Below are 25,192 nucleotides of genomic sequence, written 5' to 3'. Positions count from 1 at the left end.
AGTGGTTTAGTGATGGTTTGTCTCTCTGATAGAAAAAAAAAAAGTCTGTCATTCTCTTTGCATTGTCCTTACTTCTGGTAAAGAGATGGACTGTCATGAGTTAAATTGATCAGAAGTCAAAAAGTAGATGGGATAGTCATGGGTTTCAATTTACAGCTTCATCTAAACTGGATCCTCCAGTGATCTAAGTTGCCTCTTTCTGGAGGAGATGACAGTCATTAAACACAGACTCTGGAGCCAGTAGGTTCTATGGCTCCAATGGTTTCAAAGATTTCTGTGAATTCAAATCTCAGTGCAAATACTTATTAACGGTGTGACCTTGAGCACAACTCATGCCTCAGTTTCCTCTTCTGTAAGATAGAGACATCAACAGCATCTACCTCACTGGATTTCTCTGAAGATGCAATAAATAAATATACATCAAATAGGGTCTGGTCCAAAGTAAGTCTTCAGTAAATATCAACTATTTCTGAGTCCCATGCCTTTCCTCTTATCATCCTTCTTTCTCTTTGTCTTATCTCTTTTCTACTTTCTTTTCTCCCTAATAAACAGCCACCATAGTTAGAAGTTCTCAACCCCTGTTTTTCTTTTTTTTATTGTTTGATCTAGCTTTAATTTTAAAAGTTATCTGCGTGGTATTTTTTACATTATAAGAATAATTTATATACACTGTAATTTTTTAAAACCCTAGGGCAATCTACAAAGCAGAAAATAAGTCTCCCTTACCCCCAGTCTCATTCCCCAGAGGTAAACATTAACAGTTTGTAGTCTGTTATAATCTTATTAGTTTAAAAATTATTACCTAAACTTTAACAGGATCTTTCTATGTATGCAGGTATGTGTGAATATGTATATTTACTTTTCAAAAGTAAGACTATAAATATACTGTTTTGCACCTTTTTTTCTTTACTAAGCAACTTATCACTAACATCTTTTCAGGTCAGCACATCCTGATCCGCCTTGGTATTTTTTTTTAACGACACCACCACCACCACGTTTCTTAAATTTTTTCTTTGAAGGAAGGGGAAAGAAGAGTGTGAAGAAGAAAACTCCTGATTCTAAGGGTTTCTATAGAAACCTAGCCACAAATATGTCCTCACTGGCCCCACTCAGACATGTTGTCACTTCCTCTCTAACCAAACGCCCAGTGACCATCAGGAATATCCAGGTGGACTCACTCCATAAGTGAATAAAAAACTCCCTTGGATTTATTCCTGATATTTACAACCAGTGTAATGGAAAAGTGTCCGCTTTCCAAAAGGGATTTGTTTGGTCATCACAACTTTTCATGAGAAAAATCTAAAAAAAGTACTGCATGTCAAGAAGTCAAAAGAATATGAAAGTTACAGTGGGTTCCAATTTCTATAATGCTGAGGTAAGGAGATTTCCCCCATGAGCTCAGAGTAGTCCAGTACAGGCTAGATGAGGGCTGAAGACCGGAGCTGTGATTGTAATTGTGGTGGAACTATCTGGAATTCTATATCTTTCCATAGATGATAGGTTTGCAAAAATAGCCATTATTGCAAATTACAGCTGGGAAAGGGGGTTAAATATGCCTCTGGTATAGTCAAGTCAAATTGTAACTGTGTAAGGCTGTGTCCTGTGTAAAACATTTTCTGTTTTCCATACAAGAAAGAACAGAGAATGAGATATTTAAGGGTAATTTTCTATCACAATTTTCTAAAGTTAAGAGCAAATTTATAGGGGCAAAGAGAAAGAAGCATGAGTCTTTAGGACATTTGAAATTTTATTACATTTAGCTCTATGTAAATTTCAAGAACAAATGCATAATGACTAAATGGCCTTTTGCTTCTTTGTCATCTATCATTTTTCTAACCTGGCAGAAATGTAAAAAAATCAACCTACCTCTTGCCCCCTGACTAGAAAAACAAAAACGCATCAATGAGGAGGAGAATTGCACAGAAGACAGGTTGTATTTCAACTCTTAAACATTTCTACAGGGATATTTGCTCCTGTTAAGTGTCTGACCAAAGATGCATTGCCTCTCTGGGGCCTGGCTCCCCAACTCTCCCAGCCTGAAGTTTCTGACTTACCAGCTGCATTGTGCTGGTGATACCAGATCAACTCGGGGATTGATTGAAAGAGGCGTCTTTCAGCCACGTACCACTGTCCTGAGTCATTCCTTTTAATCTGATAATGTTTGATGGTAGCCTCCATACTTCTACAATCAGTAAAATGTGAGTTCATAAACAAGCAAAAGACCACTTTGGAACCAAGTCAATCATTAAGCAACAGGACTCCACCTCTAAAACTCATATCCTAGTAACACTACACATTGAAGAGCAGATAGGATTAAATTAAACAGGTGTCTCCCCATCCCAGGAAAATTCCTCAGCTATGGTACTGGGGTCTTAGATTCAAACATAACTTCAGCGAAAGTTGTCTAGGTGACAAGTCTAGTGTCCAAAAACGTACAGCTCATAATGGACAATTATGAGCATTTATTGAATCAAGTATCAGTTCAATGAATGAACGAATGCACTGTGAGAGATGTGAGACAAAGAAGGGAGGAAAACCAGTATCGGGTGTATTGATGAGCAGGTCTGCTATGGGCAGCTGGGGCTTAATCCCTCTAGGAAGCGATGAGAGACTGTGGAACACACCTCAGAGTCTTCCCACTAAAGTGCAAAGGAGCTGAAGGGCTGATCCTCCACTCCGCATGGATAGAGGGTCACTCCTAGGAAGCTAACTCTCAGGTACTTCCAATCCACCCCTGGGGACCACAAGAACCCACCGCCAGAGAACATCCTCGGGCAGAAAGAAACAGGAAGCTTTCTGAGTACAAGAGAGCTCTCTGCAGGGTAACCCTGGGGTAAACCAAGGTGAGGAGGGAATCGCACCGGCAGTGTCTGCTACAACTAATCAAATCTCCTCACTTGATGCTTGAGAAAAGGGGACGAGAGAGTTTAAGTAACTTATCCAATGTCATACGCAGAGCTTGTTAGGGGATAAAATTTGAACCAATTAGTTGTCCCAACTTCCAGGCCGGCAATTTTCTATGTTAGGCTCTCACATTCTCTATGTGATAGTGTCTCCATAACAATGACTGCCCCAGGGATTGCTATTTCCAGAGAGACCAAAAACACAACTGCTTACCTCCCAGCTCTTATAAACACAGAAATGGTGTAGGATCCCAAATGTCTTGAATCTCTGACAACAAATGCACCTTCTTTAGACTGCAAAACAATTCATTCATTGTACAAGTTTATTCCTTATTAGGAAGAAAGACAAACATCTCAATAATGAAAACCAAAGCTATACTGACTTACTGTAAAAGGATGATACTGTTTTTACAAGTACACACAATCTTATCTCTTAAACCTTTTATAGACTTAAATGTCATACCTATAAAATAAAATATAATGGGGACAAGAATTTGCAATGCGTGAGTATTTTAAAACTTTGCTCCTGATTTTTCTAAGAATTCTGCATTTGACAACCTTGTGCCCCACCATTTAGTTATTTTTGTTCTACTGATCAAGATAATAGATAAAAATAGCTGATGAATAAGAAGAACTCCGAGACAGACTGTCAGGATTGTTCTTTAGAGGAAAAGAAACAACATGGTAAGTGGGGGTGAAGGAGGCAGGGAGGAATACATCTGGGAAGATGAGGAATGGGAAGAGAGACCAGAGTTCATGATATGGATGGAAAGAGAATAGACTTGGGAGAGTCTGGAGAGAAGAGCAAGGACAGCCATTCTGCTTGCTCTAGGGATACAGGAGAGGCAGAAAGAGAAATGGCAGGAGGGAAGAATATTATAACAAGTTTGACGGTACATTATCAATTGGATCCCCACTGACATTCTTTGGGAAACTCCACTAAAGCTGAAAATTGCTTTCAAATAAGCTTAAAGTTTGGACTGTTTGGCTTAGTTTGATACCGTAAAAAAAGTTCTCCCCTTATTAAGTGTGCTTACACTCATGAAGAGGAAAATATCTCAGAATCTTGGCAAACCCGTGAAAGTTTACACTTATCAAGTGCTGGTGGGTTGCTTGAGAACTGCACAATCCAAACAGCATGATATGACTCCTCAAGATGAACATAATACATCTTCTCCTTCTCCTTCCAGATTCTTACCAAGAAACAAGCCTCATTTTCTGGTCAAATTTTTTAACCAATAGAAAAGAATAGAGAGCCCAGAAATAAACCCACACTTATATGGTCAAATAATCTGTGACAAAAAAGACAAGAATATACAATGGGAAAAAGACAGCCTTTTCAATAAATTGCAATGGGAAAACTGGACAGCTACATGCAAAAGAATCAAACTAGGCTACTTTCTCACACCACATACCAGAATAAACTCAAAATGGATTAAAGACTTAAATGTAAGACCTGAAACCATAAAAGTCCTAGAAGAAAACACAGGCAGTATGCTCTTTGACATCGGTCTTAAAAACATTTTTTTGGATTTGTCTCCTCAGGCAAGGGAAACAAAAGCAAAAATAAACAAATAGGACTACATTAAACTAAAAAGCTTCTGCACAGTGAAGGAAACTATCAACAAAATGAAAAGGCAGCCTACTGAATGGGAGTAGATGTTTACAAAAGATATATCTGAAGAGGGGTTAGTGTCTAAAATACACAAAGAACTCATACAACTCAACGTCAAAAAACAAACAATTCTATTTGAAAATGGGCAGAGGACCTGAATAGACATTTTTCCAAAGAAGATATACAACAGACCCATGAAAAGATGCTCAACATCACTAATCATCAGGAAAATGCAAATCAAAACCACAATGAGATATCACCTCACACCTGTCAGAATGGCTGTCATCAAAAAGACAACAAATAACAAGTGTTGGCAAGGATGTGGAGAAAAGAGAACACTTGTGTACTATTGGTGGAATTATAAATTGGTGCAGCCACTATGGAAAATAGTATGAAGATTCCTCAAAAAAATTTAAAATAGAACTACCATATGATTCAGCAATTCTACTTCTGGATATTTACCCAAAGAAAACGAAAGCACTAGTTTGAAAAGATATATGCACACCAATGTTCATAGCAGCACTATTTGCAATAGCCAAGATATGGAAGCAACCTAAGTGTCCATCAACAGATGAATGGATAAAGAAGATGTGGTATATATATATATATATATATATATATATATATATATATATATATATATATATATATATATATATATATATACAATGGAATATTACTTAGCCATTAAAAAAAAGAATGAAGTCTTGTGATTTGTGACATGGGTGGACCTAGAGGGTGTTATGCTAAGTGAAATAAGCCAGACAGAGGAGGACAAATACCATACGATCTCACCTATATGTGGAATCTAAAAAACAAAGCAAACAAGCCAACAAAAGAAAAACAGACTCATAGATACAGAGAACAAATGGGTGGTTGCCAGATGGAAGGGGGTTTGGAGGGGCATGAAATAGGTGAAGAGGACTGCATTACAAACCTCCAGTCATAAAATAAATAAGCCACAGGGATGTAATATACAACATAAGAAATACGGTCAATACACAGACATAGAGAATGGACTTGAGGACACGGGAAGGGGGAAGGGTAAGCTGGAATGAAGTGAGAGAGTGGCATGGACATATATACACTACCAAATGTAAAACAGATAGCTAGTGGGAAGCAGCCGCATAGCACAGGGAGATCAGCTCGGTGCTTTGTGACCACCTAGATGGGTGGGATAGGGAGGGTGGGAGGGAGACGCAAGAGGGAGGAGATATGGGGATATATGTATATGTATAGCTGATTCACTTTGTTATAAAGCAGAAACTAACACACCATTGTAAAGCAATTATACACCAATAAAGATGTTAAATAAATAAAAAAAAAAAAAAAAAAAAGAAATACGGTCAATAATACTGTAATGGGCTTCCCTGGTGGCGCAGTGGTTGAGAATCTGCCTGCTAATGCAGGGGACATGGGTTCGAGCCCTGGTCTGGGAAGATCCCACATGCCGCGGAGCAACTAGGCCCGTGAGCCACAACTACTGAGCCTGCGCGTCTGGGGCTTGTGCCCCGCAACAAGAGAGGCCGCAATAGTGAGAGGCCTGTGCACCGCAATGAAGAGTGGCCCCCGCTTGCCACAACTAGAGAAAGCCCTCGCACAGAAACAAAGACCCAACACAGCCAAAATAAATAAATAAATAAATAATAAATTAAAAAAAAAATAATACTGTAATAACTTTGTAAAGGGACAGATGGTGACTTAACAGTGATCATTTCATAATGTATGCAAATATCAAATCACTATGCAGTACACCTGAAACTAATACAATATTGTATGTCAACCATATTTCAATTAAGAAAGGAAATTCAAATAAAAATGAAAAAATCTAGAAATTAATAAGGAAACACTACATATCAGGACCTCTGTTATATAGGTCAGGCAATACTCAGAAATAAATTCACAGTCTCATTATTTATATCAATAATTGAAAGGACTACAAAATAAACAGATCCAACTCAAGAAGTTATGTTAAGAATTATAAAATAAACCCAAGTAAAGTAGAAGAAAAGATCTAGAGACTGTCATACAGAGTGAAGTAAGTCAGAAAGAGAAAAACAAATATCGTATATTAACGCATGTATGTGGAACCTAGAAAAATGGTACAGATGAACTGGTTTGCAGGGCAGAAGTTGAGACACAGATGTAGAGAACAAACGTATGGACACCAAGGGGGGAAAACCACGGTGGGGTGGGAATGGTGGTGTGCTGAATTGGGCGATTGGGATTGACATGTATACACTGATGTGTATAAAATTGATGACTGATAAGAACCTGCAGTACAAAAAAACAAACAACAAAAAACAACAACTAATACTAAACTTTCTTTGGGTTATTTGTATGGAAATATGTTAATATAAATGTTTCAGACATTACATGAAATTTCTAAAAATCTTGTATGTTCTGGTATAACGTTATAAGTCATAATTCTAGTAATTACTTTAAAATGTATATCTCAGAAATAACTAAATTTCCTTGTCAATTGCATTATTATGAAAAAAAAGAATAAAGACAAAAGCAGAAAATAATAAATTATAAAAACAAAAATATAATACAGCAAGTAATTAAATTCAAAGTCTGGTTGTCTAGGGAAAAACGATAAAATAGATAAACTACTACTTAACCTAATCAATAAATAATGGGGGGAATCTATTAAAAAATAAGTCACAAGGATCCAGAAAAAAATTAAAGAATCTTCTTGACTCTATTAAATACATTTGAAAACTTGAATAAAATGGGTAATTAGCTAGCAAAACATAAAATTTATCAAAATTGATTCCAGAAAAGTTAGAAATCTTACTGGACCAATTGAATTGAAACGCGGATAAGGTTTTAAAAGAGCTACAACATTAAAAAGCATCATAGTTACACATTGTGATGTTACTATATCTTAAAGAAATGATAGACAGATCAATTAAATAATTCCAGAGCATATGAAAGAAGAAAAACTTCTAAATTAAACAAAGTGGTTTAACATCCATACCAACAACACAGCAAAGATTGTGTACAAAAGGGAAAACAACTAACCAGTCTTCACTTATATCAATGCAAAAATCCTAACTAAATGTTAACAAACTGAATCCAGTAGCACAATAAAAGAATAATACACCATGACCAAGAGGGATTACATACAAGAATGCACAAGTAATTTAATATTAGGGATTTTAGTAATATGATTCATCGTTTAATAGATCCGAGGAGAAAAATCTCATGAACAACTCCATAGATGTTGAAGAAGCATTTGACAATTTCAACTTATATTATCAGGATTTTCTTATTTTTTATAAAATGGGAATATATGTGTACTTCTTTAACACAACAGTCCTTATTTACTTAGTCCCAAGTCCAACATCATGTTTTACATAGAAATCATTCTAACTAAAACCAGGAAAAAAGAAATACCCATTGTCAGCCCTGGTATTTAATTCTGTTCTGAGATACTAGCCAGTGTAATTAAATGAGGCAGAAATTAGCAACACTGATTTAAAATTGTATAAGAGGGTTGAAATAATCACTGTTTGTTGCTGATAAGATTACATACCTGAAACCCAAGAGAATTACCTGAAAAAATACTACAAAAATTTTTTGAATTCATCTAAGTCATCAGTTACAAACTAATTCACAGAAATCAAGAGCTTTCAAAAGTAAAAATAACAAGATAAGCCCATTTATAATAGCAACGAAAAGATAAAATACCTTAAAATAAACTTAAAAATCCATGTGCAAGGGCTAAATGAAGAAAATCTTAAAATGCTCCTGAAAAATACAAAAGTATTTGCTTTTTCTTATTAGGTCTTAAATCCATCTAAGATCTATTTTTGCTTGATGTAGGGATCTAATTTTAATTTTTTCTATATGAATAATTAATATATGTGTCCTGAAACAAATGGTCCCTAAACCCCACTGATCTGTAATGCATGAACAATTTTCTCTAAATTAATCTGTAAATTTAATGCAACCAACAGGAAAGTTTTTTAAATGAGGCAAAGTAATTCTGAAGTTCATATGGACAAAATATGTATCTCCAGAATGTTTCTAAAAAAGAAGAAAGGAGGCTAGCCACACCAGAGAAAGCTTCAGTGTTTAAAACATTATAATGGCAGAACATGAATAGACAGGCTGATCAATGAAACCATGTAGTGAGTCCAGACATAGTTTTTTGTGTTTATGATGAAAGTGGCATCTCAAATCAATGCAGACAAGAAGGACACTTGGTAAAGAAAAAAAGTAACTTGGGGGCTTCCCTGGTGGCGCAGTGGTTGAGAATCTGCCTGCTAATGCAGGGGACACGGGTTCGAGCCCTGGTCTGGGAAGATCCCACATGCCACGGAGCAGCTGGGCCCGTGAGCCACAATCGCTGAGCCTGCGTGTCTGGAGCCTGTGCCCCGCAACGGGAGGGGCCGCGATAGAGAAAGGCCCGCGCACCGCGATGAAGAGCGGTCCCCGCACCGCGATGAAGAGTGGCCCCCGCTTGCCGCAACTGGAGAAAGCCCTCGCACGAACCGAGGACCCAACACAGCCAAAAAAAAAAAAAAAAAAAAAAAAAAGTAACTTGGATCCAAACCCCATGATAACAGGGAAAATTACAAATGGATCAAACATGTATACATAAAAAGTAAAGCCACTAAAGTAGTCAAGAAACATGGGAATTTTTTTTTTATAACCTTGGAGTGGACAAGGCAATTCTAACCTGACACAAACCCTGAAGTCTTACAAAAATTTGTCTTAAAAATTCAAATACTATTCATGGCAAAAAAAAAAAAAAAGACAAAGCAAAAATTGGAGAAAGTATTGCCACATATCACAAAGAGTTAATTTCCTCAATATAGCTACCTAGGTCCTACAAATTGTGAGGGAAGCATCAAAAAAACCCACAGAAAATTTTGCAAAGGATATGGACAGCTACAGAAAAGGAAATACAAATGTATAGACTTTAATATAGAAAAAACTGCATAACATTCCCAGAATAAGAGAAAAGGAAATTAAATCCACACTAAGATGAGATGTCAGAGAGCAAAGTTCCAAATGTTTCATTAAAACGCTTGCTGAAGAGGTTGTGGGAAAATAAGCACTCTCTTACATGTCTAAATGTAAGACAGATATATAAATTGATACAACTCTTATAGAGGGCATTGTGATATCTAACAAAATTGGATATGTGCATTCTCTTTGACCCAGAATTTCCACCTTTGGTGATTTATCCTACAAATACTCTCACATAAATGGAAAGAAGACAAATGTGTTGGTTACCTACGGCAGGACTGTTTTAATAGTAAAGAAGTATATACTACTTAAATGTCTATGATGAAGGATCAGTTAAATAAATTGTGACAGGGACTTCCCTGGTGGCGCAGTGGTTAAGAATCCACCTGCCAATGAAGGGGACACGGGTTCGAACCCCGGTCTGGGAAGATCCCACATGCCGTGGAGTAACTAAGCCCGAGTGCCACGACTGCTGAGCGTAGGCTCTAGAGCCCGCAAGCCACAACTGCTGAAGCCCGCACACCTAGAGCCCGTGCTCCGCAACAAGAGAAGCCACTGCAATGAGAAGCCCGTGCACCGCAACGAAGACCCAACGCAGCCAAAAATAAATAAATAAATTAATTAATTAAAAAAAATAAATTGTGACACATTCATGCTAAGAAATACTGTGCAGGTGTAAAATGAATGAGGACACTTTACGTACTGATGTGGAAAGATTCCTAAAATATACTATTAAGTGAAAAAAAGTAATGTACAGAAAAGTATAATAATCATGTTACCGTTTGCGTAAAAATAACACAAGAAAATATTGATATATTGTACTTGCTTGTATATGTAGTAAATATCTGTGAAAGGACACAAAACAAACTAATAATAGTAGTTTGTCTATGGGGAGGGAAATTGATGGGTTGGAGGCCAGGATGAAAGAAAATTCAAAGTCCTTCCTTTTGATTTTTGAAGTATAAAAATTTATTGACTATTGAAATATGAAATTAATAAAATTATAAGATACTTCTATAAATAATTTATGCAATAAATTTGAAAATAAATATAAAATAGGCAATTCCTTAGGTAAATATAAATTAAATCCCAAAAAAAACGCAAACAGAAAAGGAAATTAAATTGTAATCAAATATCTATCTGTTTGAAAATGCAGCTTGCCAGACTATTTTACAAAAGATATATCTAACCTTCAAGAAACAAATAACTTCTATCTAATATAACAATTCCAGAGATTGGAAAAAGAGACAAAAACCCCACATCCCAACTCATTTTATGATGCTAGTATAACTTTTATACTAAAACCAGACAAAGAGAACAGAAAATTAGAAGCCAGGCTAACTTTGAACTTAATAGGACAAATGCTAAATAAAATATTAGGAAACCCAAACCAGCAATATATATTTTAAATGCCTCATAACCAAATAGGATTTAAACCAGGCATATTTTTAAAAATAAAAATTAGAAAATATGTAAATTACAAAAATATTTTAAGATATAGAGGAAAAATATGTATATATTTAAAATATCACACACACTCTTCAGACAGATTAAAGATCTAAATGTGAAAAGCACATCTTTAAAACATTTAAAGAAAAATATAAAATTCCTTTATTACTTCGGGAGAGAGAGGACTCTCTTACAGTAAATAAAACAAAAAGCAGAGATCATAGAGGAAAATATTGAGAAATTTGACATTAACATTTAAAAAATTCTGTATATGAAAACAGACTAAAGTTTTATAGAAAGCCAGAAACCAAAAAAATATAGTTGTAACACATAACTGCCAAAAGATTGGTATTCAGAATATATTTTAAAAATACGTATTGATCAGTATAAGAAAAGCAAACACACTATAGAAAAATGAACAAAGGATATTAACAGGCATGTAACAGCAGAGGCAGTACAACTGGCCAAAAGACACGTGAAAAGTTACTCAGTCGAACTGTTTACCAAGGAAATGCACATTTTAAAAAATATATAAAATTTCTCTTTCAATGAATTAGAAAAAAAAAAGTGTAAAACTACCAGCTGTCGGCAAGAATGTAGGGAACCAGTTTTACTCATTCCCTGTAAGAGTATAAATTAGTACAAGTACTTTGAATCATGATTTGAATACACAGTATCTAGTAATGTTAAATCTGCACACACCCTCTGACCAGATGGTTTCATTTTGGGGTGTAACTGAAAGAACCCCTTGACCTTGTGTACAAAATGACATCGACAAGGAAGTTCTTTGCAGCACTGTTTGTAATATTAAAAAATTAGAAATGATGTGGATGTTTATCTATAGTGAAATGGATACATTTTTATATACTCATATCATGAAATATTATACAGCAGTTAAAGGAATGTGTTTGATCCATGTGTACCCGTATGAATTAAATTGAAAATATAATGTTTAATTTAAAAATCAACACACGTATGATCCCCTTGATGTCAAATGTTAAAACACATAAAATAACACTATAGGTTGTCTATGCGCACACATATGATAAAAATTAAACACATGGACAAAATGGGAACACACCCTTCTACTGTGGTTGCCTCTGCCGAGTGAGGGAGGACCAGAAAGCTGAGGGAGGGGTGGGCTTTAACTGTATCTGTAATGTCTTATTTTGTTAAAGAATGTTATGACCAAATGTTACTATTGATATTTACGATATCTGGGTTGTGGGTATGGGAAGGTTTGCTACAAAATTCCCCATTCTAGCCTTTGTAGGGAGGTCAGACACTTGCCCTGTTCTGGTTTCCTCTCAGATGTAGAACCTCATGTAGAACCTGCCCAGCCCAGAGATTCGGGCCATATTACCTGTGACCAGCTTGCTTACTGTGGACCTACTTGTCGACTTTCCTTCTCCACTTCTGCCTGCCTGTCATCACATCTTCTTTGTCCATTCTGCACCCACTAATGTATAATGTCACCATGCCAGGCAGATATTGCATTTGCTGCCATGCTCCATGTCCTCGTAGCCAGTGAGGCCGGGCCAGACCTCCAGCCTCTGTCCCCACCACCACCTGAGGCTGGTCTGTGTCCCTCGTGCTCAGTCTATCCCCCAGCTACTAACTGGACCATCCCTGTGTTCTGAGCCATTACTGGCACTGAGCTTTGAGATACAGAACTGATTCTTTCTCGCTCATATTTCTAGATTTCCTCAACATCCGACATCAGGTCATAATGACACATATACTTCTTACTTACTTTCTAGTTCTGACTGTACATTTACCCACAGTTGATATTTACCGTCAGTTGGAAATTTAAACTATACGCAGTTTTGTTTTGTTTTGACCTAGATGAGCAGTTTTGATCTGAGTTTGATATTTTGGCTACTCCACTCTTCCTTTTGTTCCCAAAGAACGAAAGTGCAGCCCCGTGTATTTTTCTATATTTGTGTTTTTCGTGAGTCTAAGCTAAGCTCAGGAGGGCAGACTATATATTGGATTGTCATTGATGCTAAGGTATACAGGCAATTCAAACAGAGACCCTTCTGGCAGAATGCACTTCAGAGTGAATGAAGGAGTTTTAGTATGTTAGAGCTGAAATCATTTCAGGAGAAAGACATTTCTGAAACTATGGTGAAAATCAATGAAAAACACGATTTGATACAAAGATATCTAGTTTACGACATAGATAATGTGTAGTAGAGATGAAGTTGTAACAATATTTTAGAACTAAAAAAACAAAACCAGCAAGTAATACAACTTTTTAGTTGGGTAAAGTCTTTATAATGTGCCTCTCACAGAAATTTTGAAAATATTCACAAATAAATTGAATTACCTCTTGTCTCAAAAGACGTTCTGCCTGATTTCTGGTGATATTTCTATGGTACCACCTGTAAAAGTAATAAAAATAATTTTTAAATGTTATATTCCATTTCTTTCCAGAAAAAAAAAACCCAAAAAACCCAAGCTGCTCCACTTCCTTCATTTTTAAAAAACTTTCTCCAGAACTGATTTTAGAAAACAGAGTGATTTTTAACTCAGATAAACAATAATGTACTGTAATGTGTCAGTTAGTTTAATACAGTTTTATTGATTGCAAGCCAAGATCTCACTTATTCTATCACATCTCAATGCAACTTTCTGACACACACTTAGTATATAATTTTGAATGATTTAACCTCCTGAAAATTTCCATAAAAGGTATGTGGTTAGGAAGTCATCATCTTCAATTAACACCTTATGGAGCTTTGGTTAAACAAACTAAAAAATAGCCATTTCTTTCCCCTCAGGAACATCTTGTTTACATGCTTACATATGTGTTATGTTACCTTTCTGAACTTAAAACTCATACTAACTTATTTGACTCTCCTAAGTTTGTTACCTTATGGTAAAGTCAGTGGTTTGATAGAGTAAACAGAACCAATATACAAAGCACCCTGCCCCACTCCCTCACGGGTCTCATCGAGCTCCTCCTTCTCCCCTCGCTCACTAAGCTTGGGCCACACTGGGAATCTTTCCTGGCTCAAACTCACCAAGCCCTTTTCCGCCTCCGACCTTGCTGTTATCTCTGCATGAACCCATCATTAAATGACTTTAAAATACCAGAGCTACACACAGTAATCATAATTAAGTAACACTGTAATTTAAACATATGGTTTGGTATAACAACACAATCAGTAGGCAAATGTGGTACAGGAAAGAGAGAGGAAACGGTAGAACAAAGGAGAGAGAAAAATGGAAAAGCTTTCATTTCAAAACAAGATTTTAAAAAGGAGTTAACCTAACATAACCAGAAATAATATTTTTGTGGACAGTGGAAGGAAGAGTGCATATATAACCATGCATTAAGTCAAGTGGGGGGAGCCCAAAGGTGGCTGATTGAAACTCATACCTGCCTTGGAGGATGGAACCTATATCATGTGGACTTCCCCTAACCTTCAATAGTAGAAAGTTGCCATTAAATTAGAAGGGTCAGGTTCTTTAAACACTAATGCCCTCAAATTGAAAACAGTCTTTTAAAAAGATGAACCACAGAGAATAGAGGATGATTACAGATGATTCTAATCAAAGTAATATGACTATATGACTACTTACTGCTACTGGAAACAAGAGTAACTGTGATGTTAAACCGTGCATATCATTCAGTACTTTTTAATGACTATTCATATTGTGGAAGGGAATTTCAAGATGAGTCTGAGACCTCTTGCTGTAGAAAGAAGAAATTCTTTCAAAATAAATGCGGCAGAGTTAAAGACACAGGGAAGCAATTTAATGGGCCCCCCACTGGCTAAGTTCTGAAATCTGGGTGCTAAAAGGAAAATGATGATTATAGCTCACTGAAATAACTGAAGCTGTAAAAAGCCAAGACTGCATAATGATACTCAAAAGGGGAGAGATTAACATAAATTGATTTTTTTCTAAATAATGTTTTTTACCTGCTATTGTGTTGGTGTTAATTTTGTTGCTTTGTACTTATTTATTATAGTGATAAATAAAATAAATATATTAATTTTGACTAAATATAAATTAAAAATCCATCCATGTGAAGTCATACTTAGAATGACTTCAAAGTAGTAACAAAATAGCCAGATAGAAGTATATGATGAATTTAAGACCCTTTAAAATAATGCAGAATTCCATCTGCATTATTATAATGATATATGTAAGGCAGGAAAAGATAGGATGAATGCAGTTTAGAGGAGGTGGGAGCATGGTATTTCAGAATTTCATCTCTTTAAATCAGTTGGTAAAAGTTAGAAGAGTTTTTGTTCTGTTTTGCTTTTTTCAAATAGGTAAGGCTGTAACTCCTTTACTGAGACAACATTGATTATAAAACTAATATTGAGGGACTTCCCTGGTGGCACAGTGGTTAAGAATCCACATGCCAATGCAGGGGACACAGGTTCGAGCCCTGGTCTGGGAAGATCCCACTTGCTGTGGAGCAACTAAGCCCGTGTGCCACAACTGAGCCTGTGCTCTACAGCCTGTGAGCCACAACTGCTGAAGCCCACACACCTAGAGCCCCTGCTCTGCAACAAGAGAAACCACCGCAATGAGAAGGCTGTGCACCACAACGAAGAGCAGCCCCCACTCGCCGCAACTAGAGAAAGCCCACGCACAGCAATGAAGACCCAACGCAGCCAAAAATAAATAAATAGTAAATACATTTAAAAAAAAATTTTTTTTAAACTAATATTGAATGATTTCAGTGGAAGCCCCAATACACAGGATTGTGGTGGGCTTTCTATTGACATATTAAAAAAAATCCTGGCTCAAACTCACCAGGATTGGACTCACAGTACGTCCAACTGTGGTTGAGTACAACCATCTTATATATATGTAAGCCTCCCATGTGCCAGTCTTAGGTTTCTGATCAATAAGTAACAGTATTGTGGTCTTGAGTTTTAGCCCTAGAAACCCTATCACATCTGAGAAGGTTAAGCACTTCACTTAGTGAATCTGCTTCACTTAGTGACTTTCTAACCCTGAGAAGGTTAAGCACTCAGTGTAGAGACAATTAGATAAATCAGACTCATATTTCCACAGCTCAGGATAATCAATGTTTGCTATTTAAAATATCTATGTTTTAATATTAATTAATTAATTTAATATTAATTAATTATTTTTAATATTAATATATTTAATATAATATTTAAAATATCTATAATTTTAAGAGAATCTGGCATATCAGGTTTTTGTCTTTGATTTAAAATTTATAATTAATCTTAAACTTGTTATTTGAAGTTTGAGGGAATTTAACCAACTTTTAAAATGACATTCACATGGTTAAGAGAACTCGATTTACCACATATATCTGTTTAACTTATTACACTTCCAGGATCATGTAAGGACTTATAAAGGGCTATTACAATTGCAAATTTGCCCTGTCAGGCATGTGAAGTACAATACTTAAAAAGAAAACTGAATTTATTCAGTTTATCAATGCAAGTTAGATGGTCCCAGAAATTTAATTAACTGAGCTTATAAATAGGATGGATTGTTTAAAGACATTTCGTATGTTGAGTATGAATTAAGGTGATTGTTCCTAATTTTTTTAGATTTATGCGTAGTATATCAAGACTTACAAGTTAAATCTGAAGGCTTACTGAAAACCAGGGTTTTACGTTGTAATGTTGATAATTTGGATATTAATTTCAAACCAAAGTAGCCATAAATATTTCTCTGAATAAAGGTTCCCCCGAAATGTCAGAAGCCCATGTGAACACAGCATTCCTTCTCCCCTCGGCCCTTAACTCCCTCCTGCCCCCTTTAGGCATTAAAGTCACTTCCTCAGAAAGGTCTTCCCCACCCAACACGCTCATTTAAATTATATCCCCTTCCCTCTCCCTGTGCCCCATACTGTTCCTTCATAATATCACAATTTAAAATGATATATTTATTTGTGAATTCGGGGTTGTTTAATGTCTATTTTCCCATGAAGCTGTAAGTTGCGCGAAGGCAGGGACTGCTTCTGTGTATTCTATATTGTGCTTCCAAGGCCTGGAACAGCTAACATCTGGTACATCCTAAGTGCACAATAGAAAAGACTGAACAAATAAATTGACTGGAGGACTGAAGTATCTATGAATGTGGTACACCTGTAATACTAGGCAAGGTGGACCGAACTGTAAATGCCTTCCCTGTTCATTTCACAGTTCAAGACGGGTTTGAGCCCTGGTCCAGGAAGATCCCACATGCCACGGAGCAACTGGGCCCCTGCACCACAACTACTGAGCCTGCGCTCTAGAGGCCGCGTGCCACAACTACTGAAGCCCTTGGGCCTAGAGCCCGTGCTCTGCAACAAGAGAAGCCACCACAGTGAGAAGCCCACGCACAACGAAGAGTAGCCCGCTCCCTCCCTCCCTGCAACTAGAGAAAGCCCTCGCGCAGCAACAGAGACCCAATGCAGCCAAAAATAAATAAAAATAAATAAATTTAATATCTCAACCTTAGTTTCTGATCTGCAGAATGAGGGGCAGAATGATCTGCAGAGTGATTGCTAAGATTTCCATCTTCTAAATCTATAAGGGTAACAAGAATGTATTTCTAAGCAGAACTCTAGTAACGTACCAAAAGTTCTTCCAAACTACAACATTAGCCAACTTCTCATCTTGATATCTAAAACATTTCAAAACATGAGCCAAATACAGTAATGTGTCTATATAGTAAGTCTAATTTCATTTATGCACAATTAATGCCATTTTTAATTTTTTAAAATTTTTTGGCCACGCTGCATGGCATGAGGGATCTTAGTACCCTGACCAGGGATCGAACCCATGCCCCTTGCACTGTAAGTGCAGAGTCTTAACCACTGGACCGCCAGGGAAGACCCCATTTTTTAAATAATAACTTTTCCATTTAGGACATGCATTAAAACAAGTGCAAGACGAGTGTTTGGTTTCACATTGTCATTGTTAAAAATTTTTTCAATTGGCCGTACAAAACAAAAGTGATTTTAAGAAAAAGAAGTTTCTGCATCAACCATTATAAGGGTCAAAGATCTCTTAGGCTAAAGCTGCCAACCGTGTTACTTTCTTTTCCTTACTTTGGTCTTACAGAACAAAAACGCTATGTATACTTATAAGCTGCCCAAATGTACATAATTTTCATAGATTAACCATAGGACATACTTTGGAGGACACTTACTCATATATCTCTAAGTTGGTTGGTTTGTTTTCAGTCACATAGTTGCTTGGAATTAAGCCTTCATTCCTACAAAGACAAAGCAAAAATCAAAATGCTTGGCACATTTGTGGCATTATTGTGGCAAAAATCCTTTTAAAAACCTCAAGGATGCAGGGGAAAATCAAATTCATTTGACTAATTAAATTGTTGAAAGAAGAAAGAAAAGTTTTTTCATTTCAACTAAAATCTCTGCATGATAAATAACAAGTTTCTGACTTATAACGTGAATAGTTTAAGACGTTTTCTGACAAAAATCTTTGCAAAGAGGAAAAGGTGTACTTACGTGATCACTGGGACATCATAGTGACTAGATTAAAAACATACCAATTACAAAGATATTGACTTAATTCTTTTTAATTGCCACAGAGTATTCCACAGAATAGATATTCTAGTTTAGCCACGCCCCTATTACAGCAAAGCTGGAAAGAAATACTTGAACATGCCTTCTTGTGTACAAGTAAAAGTATTTCTCTAAGACAGATACCAAGCAGGGAAACTGCTGGGTCACGGAGTATGTGCATCTTTCAGTAGATACAGTAAATTGCTGTTGAAGGGAAATGTACCAATTTATACACTCATCGGCAGGGGAGGGGTTTCTCTTTTCCTATACCTTCGCCAATGAAATCTGAAATTTAAAATTACGAAAAGATCTCCAAGACATGTTATTGAGGAATACAAGCAAGTTGCAGAGCAATGTATAAAGTATGGTCAGATTTAGGTAAATTATATCTGCAAGTAATACCATATGTTTCAATATGTGCATGAGAGTGCATTGAGAATGATCTGGACAAGTACTCACTAAATGAATAATGGTGCTTCCTTTTGGGAAAGAGACTGGGTTTGGAGGTGTGGCAAAGCAGAATTTGGGTACTATTTATCATGTTTGAATACTAAAAAAAAAAAACTATATTCAGTTATTAACTTTGAAGTTAAAAATTGTTGTTGTTTCTCTTTAAGTCTGAGTCATGCCAATAGGCCACCTGCAGCAGTAGCTAATTACACAGCCCTGAACCTACTAACTTACTGTGATCACTGGGACATCATACCTCTTTTCCCACTGAAAAGTCTCCATCACATGTTGAGACTCAATCAAGAGCTGGTAACACAGCCAAATCATCAGGAAAATATAAATAAAGAGGTATGTATGTACTTCTGATGCTTAGACACTTATAATCCCCAAATCTTGACAAGGATCAGAAATCAATGCCAGCATTCTCCCCCAGAAAGCTCACATACTTCTCAGAATTCTTCTCTACCCAGGACTCCAGTCTGGCGTTAGCAATCTATTGCAACTGACACAAAGAAGTCTTATTGCATCCCAGGGTCTTTTTTCTTTCCAATTTAATTCAGAAACTACTGCAATGTTTACTTCCAAAACTAGTCATTGTAGAAATATGAAAATGAATAAGATACTGTTTCTGTTTCTATCTTAGAGCTTAACAGGAAAAAAATTCAAATTGCCAAAGAAAGCATAAATTAGAATAAAAACTTGTATGGTAGGAACTATCATTCCCATTTTACAAATAAAGAAACAAAAATTCATTAAAAATAGAACTACCATATGATCCAGCAATTCTGCTTCTAGGTATTTGTCTGAAGAAAATGAAAACACTAACTCAAAAAGATATACGCACCCCCATGTTCATTGCAGCACTATTTACAATAGCCAAGATGTGGAAACAACCTAAGTATCCACTGATGGATGAGTGGATAAAGAAAATGTGGTATATATCTCTACAATGGAATATTATTCAGCCATAAAAAGAAGAAAATCTTGTCATTTACAACAACATGGATGGACCTGGAGAGCACTATGCCAAGTGAAGTAAGTCAGACAAAGACAAATACTATATGGTCTCACTTACATGTGAACTCTTTTAAAAAATGAAAAATTGAAGAAACAAACAAACAAGCTCATAGATAGAAAGAACAGATTGGCGGTTGTCAGAAGCAGGGGTGGGTGGGGGTGAAGCGGGTAAAGGGGATCAGAAGGTATAAAACTCCCATTACAGAATAAATATGTCTTGGGGATATAATGTATAGAATGGTGACTGTAGTTAATAGTACCATATTGCATGTTTGAAAGTTGCTAAGAGAATAAATAAAAGTTTGTAAAAGTTCCCATCACAAGAAAAAAAATTTGTAACTATGTATGGTGATGAATGTTAACTAGACTTGTAGTGAGTATTTCATAATATATACAAATATTGAATCGTTATGTTGTATACTTAAAACTAATATAATTAGTTTTATATATAACTGAGAAGAAAGAGAGAATTATAACTGAGAAGAAAGAGAGAAAGGAAGGAAAGGAGGGAGGGAGGGAAACAGAGAGGGTAAGTGACTTGCCCAAGGACACACAACAGTACGCGGCAGCATCAGGATATAAAGCCACATGTACCTAGTTTGGAGAGTCCCCCTGAAATCACGGTGCTATAATGCTCTTTCATACAGATGGGGAGGTGTGGGAACAGCTTCTGTTTCATTTACAAGGAAGAGTTATAAACCTGGATTAAATGAGCCACTAAATGGAGTCTATGTCATGCTTCAGAAGTCTTCAGAGAATGATAGATGAGAGATTTGGTAAAGACTAAGCCATCAGTCTTACCCTAAGCGGTCTCTTGCCTTCCACCAGTGAGGATTACACTTCTCCAAGATCAGGTATTCCTCTGCTCTGTTTAAGGCTAAATCACAGGGCTCTCTGGGCAGGAAATCATACAGTGCCTTGACTTGGATCTTCTCTTCAGCAAACTCAGAGGCTGGGAGGGGAGGCAGTGGCTTGCGTTTTGATGGCTGCACTCGGCCCCTGTTGGACTGTAAAAACTAAAGAGTGAGTCGTTGTGCTATTGTTTTAGTGATCTGTACTAAAAAAGAATCGGAATAGAGCATATTTGCCTGCCCCCTCACTTCTCCCAGCCAGCTGCACCAAAGCAGAAGCCCAGGTGGGATAAACGTAGGAAATGACTAACTATAGAACAACTTCCAGATCCTGCAACACACTCAACATTTTGTAAATTCTCAAGATCACCAATTCTCTTGCCAGCATTGCACTGAATTTTTTTCATGTCACAATTCTTAAAATTTTATTTCCTCCTTAATAGTTTCACTTCAAGGATTTTTCTCTCTTGGAAAAAGAAAAACCGCTCTTCCCTTTCGTGTGCTGTAAGCTTGTGTTTGGGTTTATCACACTTCCCAAGAAAACTGATTCTCCGCCACTGAACTGAAAATTAATCCTGGCCTCAAAATGGCAGTAGCCAGAATACATTTTTTCCCAATTTCAAGTTCTGCCAAAATATAGCAGAGTAGTCTATTTTAACTGTTTTTGTTTGTTGGTTGGTTGGTTGGTTTTTGTCTTTCACTTTCTTCTAGGACATCGATTCACTAAATGTTTACTGAGAACTCATTATGTGCCAACCACGATACTAGGGTCTGGGCATGGCAGCAAACGGTACCTCATGAGGCTCAGACCCTAAAAATGCCACCGTCCTCTACCCCTTCACCCCCATCAAAATGATACTCACTTGCTTCTTACTTGGCAATTCACTGAACCATGGTCTGCGACGCTGCGTGTATTTTTCTGAAAGTTCTTCATCTTTGCTAAGGCTTATTTGTGTCCTCACTTGTCTGACATTGAAAAATAATCATGTTACAAATGATTATTTGTACTTAAGTTATCTATGAATCTAGTAGATTATCACAAACTAGTAGAAAAATCTCCTTCCTATTGTTTTTTTTTTAGAAGACTTCCAAACTCCATTTCCTTGGACAAGGTACTACCTCTCAGAACTTCATTTTTTTAATCTGGGAACTAGAGATGCTAAGAGCGTATAGAGTTGTTATGAAATAAAATTGAGAAAACACATATCATGTGCCCAATACGGAGTCTGGTGCATATTAAGGGTGTACAATTATAATCATGATAATGAAGATCTTACTCTGTCAGGCACAGTGTTTATCATTTTACATGCATCACCTCATTCAATGGTATCTATTGTTATAAGTAGACATGGTGTAGCGATAAGAACATGAGTTTAGATCCCAGATCTACCATTTTCACAGTGTGGCCTTGGGTAAGCAATCTAACCTAAGCCTCAATTTCCTCATCTGTATAATGGGGATTGTAAAAAAAAAAAAAAAAGGGTGGTTTTGAGAGTTACTTGAGCTAAAATATGCAAACTTCTTAGCACAGTCTGACATATAGAACACTCCCATTAAATGTTGGCTCTTATTATTATCATGGTGTGCTGGATTTTATCCTTATACATCATTTGCTGGGCACCAAAGTGTAAAACACACTGATAGTTTGGGGGAGATACTCAAATAAACAAGACAGGACTCTTGCCCTTAAAAGGTAAAAATTACAGAGTGAAACACAGACATATAAATAGCATACATGAAATAAGTATTAAATAAAGAACCAAGCCGCGTGCTCTGGGAACACAATGGAAGGAGCAACTAAATCCAAGAGGATCAAGGAAGCATCACAGACCTGACATTTGACCTATAGCTAGCTTTAAATGAATGGCCATTCAACAGGAAGAAAATGGGAGTAGGGTTTCCCAGGCAGAGGCAACAGCAGATACAAAGAGACGTGGAGACTTGACGGACAATAAAGAAAAGGAATGAATTAATTTCCAAGAAGTTGCCCTCGGAAGAAGACTTACCGCTTCTGCACGGAACAGCAACAGCAGAAAATCGACTGGATGGTATTATCTGAAAAGCAGATCATTCTCAACTGTTAGAAAGCCGTGAGTCCGTGATATTGGATAGTGGAGGCTGCTGGTACTAGTCCAAAGGAGGAAATCCCTGAGGGTACGGGTGACAGAAAGTATTGCAAAGCATATGCAAAGTCTTGACCGTGCCCTTCTTCACTAGTAGAAGATGAAAAACTGTCACTAACACAAAAAGAAGTTACTGGCACCCCGGCCACTGTGGTTTCCCTTCTCAGGCTCTTGTTCCTGGGTCTGGTTTCATGCATTTCCTCAGTCTGTGAATGATAAGTGACCATTGTATTCCTCTTTACCTTGATCAGGGCTAATGTCAGTTGACAAGTATACAAAAGAACATGATTCCAGAAACAATGTTCTTCTAGGAAATCTGTTACCAGGGATTTTGAATTAGCTCCATCGCATTTCTTCAAAAATATTTTAATATATATTTTATATATTTACATAAAGTAATATAAATATACTTAATATAATATATTATATAATAATATAATTTAACATATTTATTTTATTTTTATATATTATGTATCAAAATATATTTATACCTTTTTGGCTCTCAAATTTTCTATGGATTAGGTCCAAACATAAGCTGAATATTTAAAGAAAGCACCAGCTATCTAGTAAATCTGGGTCATGCTTACACTTCTACTGTCAAGTTTAATCTTTATTTAAGTTAGACCATTTGCCTTTTTCAAACCATAAATTTTGAATTTATCAAAAGCTGTTTTATGTTCATAGAATCTGCATTTCATATCAGCACTTTCTCATACTGACCCCTGAAAATGAAGCACTGTTAAGGAAGCAGAGTACATTAGACGTGAGCATTAGCTTTGAGGTTAGAAAGATCTAAGGATGAATTCTAGCTGGGGGGGTAGGGGGCAGGGTGCTGACTATATCTGGGATAAGTCCCTTTACTTCTCTAACTCTTTGTTTTCCTATCTGTGGAAACAAGATAATCATACCTACCCTCTTTGAGAAGCCTTAAGGGGCAGAGGTTAATCTCCAACTTTGTGGGTTTGGGCAAGTTACTTAACTGTTCTGTGCTTAAGTTTCCTCATCTGTAAAATGGGAATAATAGGATACTAGGCATGTAAGGCTACTATGAGGATTAATTGAATGAATTCATATAAAGGACCCAGAACAATGCCAGGTATATATCAACAGTAAGAGGGTAATCAAGAAGACCTATTATCATTATAGGGTTGTTGAGAAGATTAAATTAGATATTTTCTCTAAAGTCCTGGAACATGGAAGAGGGGTACAAGCAGAAGACACCCAGTACAATCTACACCTCAGCATCCACTCTATGCCTCCAGAACAAGGGATGAAATAGAGTCCCATCAGCTACTATATTATCACCAGGTGATGTCAATTTGATCATACTCCCACCTGAAACCTAGTACATTAACCACCATTAGGATTTTTAAGTCAGGTAGAGAAGGAAACGAGGAGAAAAGAAGAGTAACATAGGACATAGCTGCTACAATTCCCACCTCTTAAGCTGTCCTGAGTCCTAAGCTGATCACAGATACCTTCTGTCACCATTCATTCCTGTGCCCCCTTGCCTCTGCCAACACTTTGGCCGAAGGAGGTACTTTATCTAATGGAATTGCCCAAATGTTCATTCCTGTGGGATCTGGGTCCTTAGTTGGTATTGTCTTAATGGGGTTGTTACAGTTTTCTACTGACCAGGACTATTATGAATTTTAAGAAATGAAGCTAGTGAATTCCCTGAGTTTCAAAGTCCTCATTGTCCTCATTGTGAAGAATGAACCCAATTCCTGGTAATCAGGATACTCAGCCCAGCTACACTGACCCTTTCCTATGCCTATCAATTCACTGATACAAGGAATCCCAAAATGGTTAGAGGACAATCTCAACTTCCAATGTTCCCTAACAAAAGGATTCTTCTCTCGGGCACTAGAATCTCCAAACTCACCAAATCCAAAGTCACAGGGAAAGAGAATAACAATATCCAGTGGGTTATTAGGTGGTGAGAGGGGCCACTCCAATCTCTACTCCTTAGTTCCCAGACTCAGACACACTGGCTATACGGAAACAACACCATATTTGCTGTTGGCTTAAGGCATTTATTGTATACGATAGGACACCACTCCAACTTTGCAAGATGTTGTCTCCCAGCTGTCATAGCAATTGAGCCTTTAGCAGGCCATTCCTCTGTCCTATTAAGCCAGTTGCTTCTGAATTACAGGACACATGGTAAGACTATTCAGAGAACCACTGTGCCAGCACCAATGAAACTAAGAAAAGGCTGACTCCACAAAATGGATCATCTTGTAGACCTTTGGTTACATCTTCTCATTTTGTCCCCATTC

General features: G+C 36.8%; 1 protein-coding gene across 1 annotated transcript in view; it reads right to left on the bottom strand.

The window, feature by feature from the left end:
- TXK (TXK tyrosine kinase) overlaps nt 1–22,858 on the bottom strand; it is a 48,030-nt gene extending 25,172 nt beyond the window's left edge. Inside the window, exons 1-7 of the mRNA XM_007180762.2 lie at nt 22,794–22,858; nt 21,651–21,753; nt 20,738–20,943; nt 18,091–18,156; nt 13,280–13,334; nt 3,118–3,197; nt 2,055–2,182 (exon numbers count right to left, since the gene is read on the bottom strand). Coding sequence (XP_007180824.1) covers nt 2,055–2,182; nt 3,118–3,197; nt 13,280–13,334; nt 18,091–18,156; nt 20,738–20,943; nt 21,651–21,753; nt 22,794–22,858 — 703 coding nt within the window. The remainder of the gene's footprint in view (nt 1–2,054; nt 2,183–3,117; nt 3,198–13,279; nt 13,335–18,090; nt 18,157–20,737; nt 20,944–21,650; nt 21,754–22,793) is intronic.
- Nucleotides 22,859–25,192: the final 2,334 nt, after the last annotated feature.

This window comes from Balaenoptera acutorostrata, chromosome 5 (genome assembly GCF_949987535.1).
Source record: "Balaenoptera acutorostrata chromosome 5, mBalAcu1.1, whole genome shotgun sequence".
Lineage (NCBI taxonomy): Eukaryota > Metazoa > Chordata > Mammalia > Artiodactyla > Balaenopteridae > Balaenoptera > Balaenoptera acutorostrata.
The sequence above is the reverse complement of the archived record's forward strand: the minus strand, read 5'-3'. Positions and strand labels throughout refer to the sequence as shown.